At 37.9% G+C, this 13,046-nt stretch overlaps 1 protein-coding gene across 1 annotated transcript in view; it reads right to left on the reverse strand.

Annotated features, from left to right (window-relative positions):
- ARL5B (ARF like GTPase 5B) overlaps positions 1-13,046 on the reverse strand; it is a 28,246-nt gene that overhangs the window by 7,717 nt on the left and 7,483 nt on the right. The window contains exons 2-5 of the mRNA XM_045787481.2: positions 6,734-6,794; positions 5,000-5,147; positions 1,949-2,032; positions 345-496 (exon numbers count right to left, since the gene is read on the reverse strand). Coding sequence (XP_045643437.1) covers positions 345-496; positions 1,949-2,032; positions 5,000-5,147; positions 6,734-6,794 — 445 coding nt within the window. The remainder of the gene's footprint in view (positions 1-344; positions 497-1,948; positions 2,033-4,999; positions 5,148-6,733; positions 6,795-13,046) is intronic.

The raw sequence follows: 13,046 nt of genomic DNA on the forward strand, positions 1-13,046 counted from the left end.
AAGCTTCCTCTTTAATTCAGGCAACATTACGATTGTCCCCCCCACCCCCCCGCCGCTAGTCAATGATATTAGCAAGAAATGAACAGCAACTAAAAATCTGGATTGTGACAACTTAATCCAAATGTTTGCTACTGACTTTTTATAGTAAAACATTTTGTTTATATTAAAAGTTACCAAAAATGTGTTAATAACTCTGCTAAACTGTAACTTAACAACAGTAACGGACTAAAATTATTTCCACCTTATAAAATTGAAATACAATACAAAAACTATCTTTTAAGAACAAAAAAGGGAACAGGATCAAAGAAGAAAAGTTGATATCATTTAGCACTCACAGCACTCACCCTTCTCCTGTTAGAGCACAGCAGGACTGAATGTGCCATGGATGATCCTTAATTGAACTAAGGGTGAGGTATTTAGAGATTTCAGCTGCTGTCATGCATCCTTTCATATCCTGTTTATTTGCAAAGATAAGGACTGCAGCCTTCCGTAAATCCTGCAATGAATATGAAATATTTAATACATGAAATACCATAATTCAAATTAAACCAATGCATCAGGAAGGTCAGATATGCCCAAGTGGACAGTTATAATGAAATCCTTCTACTTTAAAATGATTAGGCAGTAATATTTAATTTAAAAAATTTTATTGAGAGGAGCCTGGCTGGCTCAGTTGGTAGAACACACAACTCTTGATCTTGGGGTTGTGAGTTCAAGCCCCATGTTGGGCCTAGAGCTTACTTAAAATATAAAAACTCAAAAATAAATAAATAAATAAATAAAATTGTATTGAAATGAAAATAAATTTTCTCAAATAAGTGATTTAATGATTGATTCTAACAAAGATAGGCTTATTAACATAAGCTAGATAATCAAAGGCTATTTTATATTGTTGGACCAAAGGGGTCAAACTAAAAGTAAAATAAACACACATCTTAAACACTGATTTAAAATTCTATAAGCAATACTCTAATGGGCAAATATGGTAATACATTACCAAATACTACAGAATTTCTCCAAATTTAAAGAAGAGGACTGAGGGTAAGGGCTGGGTAATACTTATTTTACTTATCAGTATTGGTATAGACTAACTGCATTCATTAATGTTCACTGTTGAATTGTTCACAGTACCAAAATTTAGAAATAACCTAAATGTTCATTAATAGAAGCACAGATCAAAAAAAAAAAAAAAAGAATAGATCAACTGTGGTTTAATCATACTCTAGAACTGTATATAGCTGTCAAAAAGAATGAACTAAAGCTCTATGTTCTGACATGGATAGTCACAATATTGTGCAAAAAAACCCCCAAAACTGAGTTACCGGGGGAAAAAAAAAATCTTTATCATTATATGAGCTTATGAACAACAAAATATAATATTTTGTACTACTGACAAATAAAAATGTAGGGAAAGTATAAAAATATACATGGGATTGGTAATCGCTACTTTTAGGATAACATAATTCTTACAGAATTCTTTGAGAGAAAGGAAGAAAATGAGATTGGGGGGTCGCCTAAGCTATTTCATATCTTACACTGAATGGGTGGTGGACAAATGTGTTTATTATCTAAGTCTTTTGTAGATCTGAAATAGAATTAAGTGATCTCAAACTATTCACTGAAGAATTTTCAGTTAATATAAACTCTTGGGAAAAAAAAACACTTAAGTCTTCCTCTTTCTTGCTTTAATTTATCAGACTCTTTAAGGCATGAATAAGTGGTCTAAACTTTGAAAAATCTTGTCAATAACAGTAATAGTCTACAAATTAATGTATTGAGCTTTTTCAAGTTTGAAAATGTAATGAAACTTTCTGACTTTAAGACTCATCAAAATATAAAATTCTGTTAACGATGAAATAACCAACAGCAAAGTCCATAATCTTTGTAAAAAAGCACAACCGGTATACAGATATCTTTACTCCATGGTTTGTTTGCTTTTAAAATTTACCTCATGAGCCAGCATTCTGTATAATTCTTCTTTTGTAATGGCTAGTCGTTCCCTGTCAATGCTATCAACAACAAGAATGATGAACTAGAAGACAATTAGAAAGAAAATTGAATGAAATCTTGAAGTCTTCTGCAAAACCACTCTCAAGTGAGAGTACTTTCTTCACATGACATCATCATTACCATAAATGGTCTACTGCTTTTTCATCATAAAGCGTTTATATTATACTGTAAAATCCAAATGTTAATAACACATAATTTCAACAAATAACAACTATGCCCAAAGTTTATTTTAAAAAGGTGATGTCTTAATACATAATACTCTCTAACACTAAGATTTATTTTTAAATGCAGGTAATAAAAAATAATTTCCAGAGAGAAAGTCACAGTAATTTTAATAACTTTTACTAAAACTTGAAAGTACTCTATAATCGCTCATTTAAGCAATCGGCAATTATTTAATGTTTCAGACAGTCTCCTGCCTATTAGAAAGGAGCACACAAGTTTGAAAGGAAAAGAGAAACAAATTAAAAAAAACAACTAATGAACAAGACAGTTCAACATAACAAGATCAACAATAAAAGCCCCAGAAAACCTGTGCTAAATAGAAACACACCTACTTAGCGGTTAACACGCTAGAGGGGATGCAGGTGGAATTAAGAGCAAGCAAAGAGGACTGGAGAAAGCTGCCGCTAAAGGTGCCTATGAAAAAAGGTGGGTCTTGTACATTAAAAATAGAAAGATCTTTGGTAAGAAAAATAAGAAGATATAATGCAAAGGGCCCCTAACTGAATATTTAAGAAGAAAAAATTACAAAGTGAGATTAAGCGATGCCAAAGGTTGGAATAGAGGAGTGACGCAGAATAAACGGAGAGGGAGGGTGACACCAGATAGTTCAGAAGACCTTAAAATTCAGCAAAGAGACAACCAGAGTGATCTGCATATAAAATGCGAAGGGCTTCAAAGGGGATAAAAGGGAAGAGACTAGAGGGAAGAAATATAAGAAACATGGCAGAATGAGCAGGGACTGAATATGGGGAAGTGACTCTAATGAAAGGAGTGTGTCAGGAATCTGCCAACAGCTGAACTCCTTGCATTGTGACGGAGACCTTCGGCTTTTTGGGGGCTCGTCAAGGTAAGGAACTTAAAAGCTGACGAGGGTGAACAAAGCCATCAGGGAAACACCACACAGACAGGATCCCTACCCGGCATCTGAGATGGCAAATGCTAGCTGCTGTGCTGGGTGTTGCAGTAGAGGACAGGGGTCTTTGTGTAGCAATTTTGAAATTCTTATAGAAAGAGTTTATTAAACAACCATTCCATGCAAATGTATGTTGGACCCATGCTAAGTCTTCTAGAGTTTCTGCGACTTCAGAAACTACCCTTTTGTAACACTACAAATACACACGGATCAGTTAGAAGCAGCCCTAACCTACTCATCACATCTGACGGCTCCTCCCTCTCGCCTGCAGGTAGCTGTGAGCTTCGCACAGGCGCGGAGGGCTGTGCTCTTACATACAGGTGCACGGCATGGGTCTGAACTGAGCAGATCCCCGTAAATGTGGTTTTTTAACTGTGTAGTCAGTGCTGTAAACGCATTTTCTCCTATGATCTTCTTAATAACATTTTTTTCTGTAGCTTACTTCATTGTCAGAATACAGTATGTAATCCGTACAACATATGAAATATGTGCTAATCCACTCTTTATGTTATTGGTAAGGCTTCTGGTCAACAGCAGGCCATCAGTCAAGTTTTTGGGAAGTCAAGTTATACGTGGGTTTTGGACTGTGCAAGTGGGTCAGTGTCCCTAACCCCTGCATTGTCCAAGGGGCAACTGCAGTCATGCTAAAAGGTTGTTTTTCTTTTACTTTCCAACATGTTTCAGTTTCGGAATGTTACTTTATGATAGAAGTATGTATTAAGCTAACCTGTAACTGTATGTGCTTACCATCCTATCTTCCCCTGCAAATAAAAAGAATTAAGTGCTACCACCACTGTTAAAGATCTGTGATACGCCACTTCGTTCTGACAGTCACAAACTGTACTGGAATATAGATACTCATGCTATTGCAATATAAATCTCGAGGATTTACCTTAAAAAGAAACTTAGTCACCAAAACTTCTTTGCAACTCCCCACCTCCTCTGCACACTCCCTTCAAAACCCCACTCGATTTTTTTTTTTTAAAGATTTTATTTTTATTTACTTGAAGAGAGAGAGAGACAGCCTTCGAGAGAGGGAACACAAGCAGGGGGAGTGGGAGAGGAAGAAGCAGGCTCCCAGCGGAAGAACCCGACATGGGGCTCGATCCCAGAACGCCGGGATCACGCCCTGAGCCGAAGGCAGACACTCAATGACTCGCCACCCAGGCGCCCCCCCACTCGATTTTTAATAGGCTTCATTTTAGAAAAAAATAATTGGTTAGAGGTACCTGTTTGTAAGGAGAAATTATGGATGCAATTGTACATTAATATACTCAAGGATAAATCTCTCAATAGCACTGCATTGGTTTAAAAATATCTGCCTCTAACAAGAAATAAAAACAGAAATAGAAGCTGGTCCAGACTGTTTCCCAGGTTGGCTCTGAAGCAGTAAAACAATGAAACAATTGAGAATCTGGGGGGAGGGGGGACTGTAAATCCACTTTTATAAAAACTAAAATATAAGCTCACCCAAAATTCGAATATTTTGGAAATCTTGTATTAAATTATGCTTAAAATATTTTATTCCTCCCCAACCCGAGCCTCATAAAGTTGTGAGATCTTGGGACAGGTTACCTGACTGATCCCAGTCTCCACCTTCTCCAACAGTAGAGATGTGCCAGGATTACTGTGAACATGAACTTGGGGACTGCGCCAGGGTAAACCCACAATAAACAGTGCGCGTTACTCTTTCTACCTGCCTTTTCTCTTCCATTTGAAAACCTCAAATTCCTTACAGAAAACGATCTTATTGAGAAGCAAGTGTCGGTATGTCTTCATGTGCAGCCCACCTATTTTCTGGGTTGACTCTTTGGTTCTTTTTATTAAAATTCAGAAGGAAGCTTACTATACCTCTGTGTTTGAGTAATACGTGTTCCAGGATGAGCGCAGTGATTCCTGACCACCGATATCCCACATGAGAAAATGAGTGTTCTTCACAACTATTTCTTCAACGTTGCTTCCTATGGTTGGAGATGTATGAACCACTTCATTCATTAAGCTGTTGAAAGACACCATAAAAATCTTTTGTAAATCTTGAGAATCTGAAGGAAGTTTTCACTCTATGTTTTTAGTACCAATCACCCTTCCTTGTTTGCACCGATGATGGTAATCATTAGCATCAAAACTAGAACCTTTGAGAACATTTGTGGAAAAAAATTTCTAGACAAAGAACAACTCCTGTAGGAAGACCTTTTTTTTCCCCCTTCTTCTAGTGGAATAAACTAAAGGCTTGATCTGGAAAGAAAGGAACACTGTGTTGTGAGTTTGTATTTCTGTGGCCAAAATTCCAATACCACCATGCCCTGTTATCAGAGCAGAACCAGTGCCCCTTCCTGGAAGAGTGCATTTCCTGGTGACTGTGACATCAATACTTGCAAAGTAGCAACCACTGAACAGTACGCTATGTGTAATTTTGAAGACTGTCTAGGTGAGAAAATTGAGACTCAGGCCTGTTAACCTAAACTACAGCCTTAAAAAGATAAGGCTATACGCAAATGACAATTTTAATTAAAATAACTATAAATATATTTAGGACACCAGTACTCATACCATATATATTATCATAATTATTGGCTAAGATACATGAATTCATTCAACAAATACGTATTTGCCTAGAGTAAGTTGGTACTGTGTTGGAAGAAGCCTACAACTGTACGGTCTCTCGGGTTTTATGTATATTTTTGAAGCTATGTGGAAAATTATTTCAACAACTGACAGGTTTCTGAAATGTTTATATCTGACGTTTAAAGGCGAAGTCATATTAAAATACATAATGGCCAATGGATGAATGTTTTAAAGTAAAACAAGCAGTTATTTGCCTCTAAACCAACAAGCCACAGGTTAGGAGCCTTTTAGCAAAGTAGCTGAAAAATACATTAGCCATTGCGTAAGTGAGGTATTTCTGGAGAGCTGTCAGCTGATACATTTAAGATGAGGTGGAAAGAGATAAGAGTCATACAACGGTGTACTGTATCTAATAACTATTTGTTAAAATGCTTGGGACACAGATCCATTTCCACTGCTTAACGTGCATCGTTTCATGAACACTGAAAGGATAACGGGAGCTACTTTGACAAGCAGATTGATGGGCTATAAAACTTCCCGCAAGTATTAATGTATTTCTCTGGAAGTCTCAAGCCTTTCCCTGCTGCAAGCTAGAAAAGCAGTACTTTCAGGGGTGATCTTCATTTCTTTTGATTTGACAAGTCTGGCTACGTTCAACAATTCAGAGCTATTAGGAGAGTAGCAATAAGCTTTCTAGAGATACCCATCTATTCACATGAACTGCAGTGCGGGAAGAATTAAGTGAAACGCACTTTATCACTTCACTCCAGCACTATCACATGTGCTTTATTTCAGTTTAATATTAATTCTTCCAAGGCCAGAAAAAGACAAGGGTTTGTGAAGGCTTTAGCAAACATACAGCAGTTTTATTCACTTTTTAAACACATTTTGTGTTTGGTAAAATACAAAACTGTATGTTGGAGCTTTTCCGTTATATTACAATGGTACCTTATTAATCACATAAAACTAGTTCTAATAACTAAAATAATGAAAACTGTTTAAGTAAATAACTATACTTACAATTGGTAAAGAATGGTGGTTTTCCCTGCATTATCCAGTCCCACTATAATTACTTTGTGTTCTACAAAAAGAAAACAAACCATAAACATTTAACACTACTGCATACTACAATTACATGCTTTCAACAATGATTATTAGTTAGCTTTCTAATGAGAATCATTCACTGGATACTTATTACTGGATTCTTAAAATACAGAGTAAAGAGAACTTCATGGTGTCAAGGTCACCTGCATTAAGTGGGGCAATCTGGTATGAAGTCCTCCACCTGGCTGTCTTGTACGAGACTGAGATAATGGACAGGAGGGGAGTACAAGAGAACCTGCTTACTTATAATACTGAGTTTGGGAGGAAAAACACAAATTCTGGTCCTGACAAGGCATTATGACTTAAAATGTAAGTTTAAAAAAACAATTGTTTTGGGGCGCCTGGGTGGCTCAGTGTGTTAAGCGTCAAGAGTCACTCTTGACTTCGGCTCCGGTCCTGATCTCAGGGTCCTTAGATCCAGCCCCTCATTGGGCTCTGCACTCACTGGGGAGTCTGCTTGTCCCTTCCCCTCTGCTCCTGTGCACCCCCTCGCCCTCAAATAAATAAACAAAATCTTTAAAAAAATTGTTTTACACACGTACTTGTCATCTCTGCTAATCAAATTAACTTTTTATCAAGTTGTTTTTACACCTGGAAATTCTCCCACATATATATAACCAAGATTTTTTTCTTCCTTTCATGAAGAAATCCAATTTAAAAAATAAAATTGAGGGGCGCCTGGGTGGCATAGTGGTTAAGCGTCTGCCTTCGGCTCAGGGCGTGATCCCAGCGTTATGGGATCGAGCCCCATGTCAAGCTCCTCTGCTGTGAGCCTGCTTCTTCCTCTCCCACTCCCCCTGCTTGTGTTCCCTCTCTCGCTGGCTGTCTCTATCTCTGTCGAATAAATTAATAAAATCTTAAAAAAAAAAAAAAAAAAAAATCGAAAAGGTTTCCCTGTCACTAACAAGACACACAACATACTCTCAATCAGTTTCTTATTCCTTCCATTAATTTACAGATAAATAAGCAATTAGTCCACAATGATTTTTCAATCTGGATTTTACAACTTTTTTTTTAAAAAAGATTTTATTCATTTTGAGAGAGAGAGCATGCACAATGGGGGGGGGGGCAGAGGGAGAAGCAGACTCCCCGCTAAGCAGGGAGCCCAACGTAGGGCTGGATCCCAGGACCCCGGGATCATGACCTGAGCCGAAGGCACATGCTTAACTGACTGAGCCACCCAGGCACCCCTGGATTTTACAACTCTTTTGAGCAGATACTATTCCTGCTCTTCATGCGACAGAAACGTCTTCCAACTTCTTCTGGAGCCATGCACACAGACAGTCACCCGTTTCACAGATTTTAAAGCCCATCTAATTATCCTGTTAAGTGGTACAATTCTGAAACCTCCCCTGAACACAGAGGCGAAAACACTCTAGAATCCTCTTTTCTAGATTTTACCCTTTACAGAAGATACCTCTCTTCCCCAGGGCAGAATGCTTAAAGAGCTACTGAAGAACCTCTGTAGGAGCCACAACATGATCGATTTATTTTTAGCCAATGATCTGATATATCAGAACCCTGCTCCTCTTGTTAACCTGTGATGAATGTCAAAATTCTGATTATACATCTAATCGAATTATCATATCGTATTCCTACTCTGAAGTGTTACTTTGACTGTATCAGTCAAAAAGAGGGACCACGATTCACAGACAAGTTCTTAGGTGACAAATCATGTTTGTGCCTTCTAACGACCTGAACGCTGTCAGTACTGCCAATCACACTGCAGGACAAATGACATGGTCTTCTGGAGGGGCTTTTTTCACTATGGCAGAAGCTGCTCTGCCAAAAACAAAACAGAACAAAACTTGTTTGCTTCTTATAACTCACTACAATTCTCCTTTTTTGACTCTTTTGGTGCATATTCCCTAATTTCTAACAGAGCCAATCTTTAAGTGTCGCCCTCTCTTTCTCCCTTCCGGTACAAGAATGAGAACCCTTTTATTAGTGGAAGAACAAACATTCTAAATTTTGGTGACAGCTGGAAACCACCTGCCTGGCATCTGGAGACCACGGGGTCCCTGCAGGAGTTAAGGAGGAAGCCACCAGTCTGGACGTAGGCTAAACTCGGGGGGAAGATACTTCTGCCGGGAGAGGGGAACAGAAGTAGTATCAGGTGGTTGGTTCACTGTTGAGGCAAGTGAAGGGAACCAACACCCAGGGCCACTTTCGAAGAGTCCTACCCTCTGCTTCACATTCTGTATTATGATGATGATCACAGTACCGAAGGCACGTGATGGCAAAACTCATAATATATCATTTTGAAAGAATGGTGCCCAATTTGATCTAAGTCAGGGGTGACAAACTCTGAAGGGCGATAGAGTATGAGTTCTGTTAGTTTCAACTGCATGATTAACTTAAGGTCTTTTTCAGATTCCTTTTTCCCCACTCAGTAACAGGTAATTCTAGCAATTAAGACAAAACACACAATTTCAACTCTTACAATGAAGGTATTAACATTAACCCTTCAGTTAAACCGAGGCCTATCTTCTGATATTATCATCAACAACCTGAGTCTATATAACAAAACATCATCAACAGAAAAGAGCTAAATGTCTTTTAAAAGCATGAAGTAACAGAGTTTATTTTAAATCTTTTCTTTGAAGGAAAAAAAAAATCTCTTTAACGTCATCCGTATGGTAAGAGGGAAATCAAGTTCAAAGGGCATTTACTAAAAAGCCAAGTACAAAATAAGAGTTGTTTGTACTCTGGCATAACTGTAATTCCTCCGTCTTCCTTCAAATGCCTCCGTCGTCCTTCGCTGCTACTCGAGTACGCCAATGACGGAAGCCTTTAGTTCCCAAATGCTAGTTAGTAAAGTTTTTACTTATTCAAGGGACAATGACAAAAACGCGGACATTGACACATACTCTTGTTGTAAGCAGAAAAGGAAATTAATGTGTTACTTTAACTGTCCACCAGTGGTGTCCAGATTAATAAGGTATAAATCATGTGGCCGTACAGGATACTGCTTGATATTAAAAACATGACTTAAGGTGCTTGCTCTGTATCGCTGTCTTTTTGGCTGGGCAAAATCAACGGGCCACTACAAATCTTATTTTATGCACTGAAACAGAAAAATATCAACTAAACTAGGTTAGTGACTTCCTCTGGTCATGATAAAAGTTTCCTTCACCTGTCATAGTTAACAAAAGCAGATATAAAGAGATGCTTGTAAATTTGTACTATTTATATCACCCAGCAATAATTTTTATTATTTGTTTACCTACTAGGTTAAAAAAAAACTTTCAAAATATATCATTATAGTTCAACTCAGTCTCGGTTAAGGTGAGAAAGAATCTATCCTAACGGTCAGATGTTTGAACCGCTGCCAATCGGACGAGCATCAGCCATTTAACATCACTTTTACTTACAGACCCACTGAAATGTCTCAAGTTGCGAGGAGAAAACTATTCAACTGTATATTTTTACAACTTCAACCGGTCCTCAACCTTCATACATAAGCTGTAGATTCTTCTAACTCCTCCGATTACTCTCCACAAAAATGAAATATTTAGTTGATTGAGACAGTCGATTGTTGTATAATCTTAAATAGGGAAAACTGTGAACGTGGATACTACAAAATTCACTATTTAGAATGAATTTTGCAAATGTAATTATAGAAGTTTACCTTCCTTACTGGTTTTTTTGTTTGTTTGTTTGTTTCAGTAGCATTATTAAAATCAGTATGTGGTCAGAGTAGAAGCTGCCCCTGTTGGAGGCCAGAAATGTGTATGTTGGGGGGCGCCTGGGTGGCACAGCGGTTAAGCGTCTGCCTTCGGCTCAGGGCGTGATCCTGGCGTTCTGGGATCGAGCCCCACATCAGGCTCCTCCGCTATGAGCCTGCTTCTTCCTCTCCCACTCCCCCTGCTTGTGTTCCCTCTCTCGCTGGCTCTCTCTATCTCTGTCAAATAAATAAATAAAATCTTAAAAAAAAAAAAAAAAAGAAATGTGTATGTTGGGGACAGAGGGTATACAACTTAAAACTTTCGTGGATAACCAAGTAAGGTTTGGGTTAAGACACTACCATAAGTATCAGAGTTACAATGAATCCAAATGGTTTGTCCGTTTAAAGATTTTATTTTTAAGTAATCCCTACACCCAACCTAGGGCTTAAACTCACAACCCGAGGTCAAGAGCTGAACGCTCCACCGACTGGGCCAGCCAGGCAGCCCAAATCCGAATGTTCGTAAACTGTGCCCGCACACCATGAGACAGTCACCTTGCCATCATATTTCACCGGAAATCTCTTCCAGGAGACCAAGCGGCACCTCTTCCCACAACAGAGGTCTGAGAGAAGAGCACTTCTGTGTTACTAATCCATGAATCTCCAGAGTCAACACAGAGCACATTTATTTATACTAAATGAAGGTCCAAGTGCAGAGCTTTTGTTTAATTTTGATCAAGTGATTACACAAAAGTTTCCCTGCACGCTTGGCTACAGTGTTTGTTCTCTTGGATGTCCTTAAAAGTTGGCTCATACTATTTTGTAAGCAGGGCATAAAGACATAAAGCCTATACAGAAGGAGCCTTCAAAAGAAAATTAGTAAGAGCACTTGCTTGAGGACAAACACAGGCAAAGATGGCTAAAAAGAAAAATGATGGAAAAAGGAACTTCAAAAAAATAAATGGAAGAAAAATCAAAGAAAATCTTTTACCTTACCAAATGAAAAAAAATTATTAAATTCTATTTCTAGCTTTAGTATAGATACTAAGTGAAAAAAAATTGTAGTTTTTATATAGAAAACCAAATAATTCAAATAGACAAACACAAGAGAAGAAAAATATGAGAAGCACTAAATATCAGCAGTGCTAATAAAGCGGAAAGTGTGTTAACATTTATCATGTTAAAACTGGATATTGTCAAAATGTGATAAAATGATCAACTTTTAATTTTAAAATATAAGAAAGCCCAAAGAACAGCAATGAAATAGGGATCGCTACCTTCTAGATACATGACGAGAGCCTTATATGAACACAGAGTATGTAAACAACTTTGTAACTAAACATAAAAATGCCCTTTGCCAAATTTGGGATTTCACATATAAAGAAAATGAGTTTGAATTGTTGCAAGGGGTAGGTAGTAAAAAGAAGACAGGATGTCACAATCTGAGACCTGAAGGCTGGCCTGCGCAGCAATGAGGAGCACCCAAGGAAGTCTGGCTCTTGAAAAAAATGGAAAATCAATAAAAAAACAAACTGTATCTTATACTGATTATAAAATCATAAAACTTTATAGCTTGGAACAGACTGTGGAACTTGAGATCTATTCCTTTTCTCCCACCTCTTCACCTACAAAGGACCCACCCGCAAAGGCATTTCTGAGGAACCAAGGTCTCCAAAAACACTACTACCAACCTGGGTCTTTTCTTGTTTATGTTATAGACAGGAAATTAAGGTCCTATGAAGTTATTTGTTCTAGTAAACGCTGGTAAGAGCGGCATTTGTTTTCCTGCTTTTTTTGCTATAAAGTTATTATCTCCCCTTCCAAATTCTTCAGTCTCCTCCCACTCCGACCACAGTTCCCATATTCCTAGATACCTAAATTTTGCTAAGAGCAGCTATGTAAATCGATGACTCAACAATTAACATTTACTGAGTTCATTTTATGCCTGACTTTAACATTTGTGATTAGGACGAACAAGGCAAGCTCTCTCTACCCTCAACAATCTTAAAGGCTGGTACATAAATAAGCACTTAGAGTACAGCGTTATTAGTACAAAGCAAAAGATACGGAGGTATCATATGGGAATATTCTCAAGGATAACTGAAATGTAGAATCCAGTTCTCAGATAAGGAGATAAATGTCAAGGGTAAAAAAGAGTACCACAGAATTTCGGGCTGAGTAATTTGTGTGCACTGTGCCAGTTAATCCTCACAATCATCCCACGAGAAAGTGGTGATACTCCTCATGTTACTGAGGAGGAAATGGAGTCTTACGTTAAATAACACACTGGGAAGTCTGGCTAATGGTCTCCCAGTGTGATGCCTCCCCATCTTTATGACAAAACGAAGTCTTAGTATCTTACAATAATAAATAAGAATAGCTTATTGGATAGAACAAAAACACTTTTCTGGTAGATAAGGGATAAAATACAGATTTAGAAAAAAAGAAGAAGGAGCAAGAGGAGGAAGAAGATTAAAGAATCTAAGCAGGTAGAACACTAAGGTCCCAGGACAGAGTAAAGCGAAGACCAAAGACTCCCCCCATCCCCAACTCACTGAACAA

Source organism: Ursus americanus, chromosome 31 (genome assembly GCF_024610735.1).
Source record: "Ursus americanus isolate L20-20 chromosome 31, mUrsAme1.1.p, whole genome shotgun sequence".
Classification (NCBI taxonomy): domain Eukaryota; kingdom Metazoa; phylum Chordata; class Mammalia; order Carnivora; family Ursidae; genus Ursus; species Ursus americanus.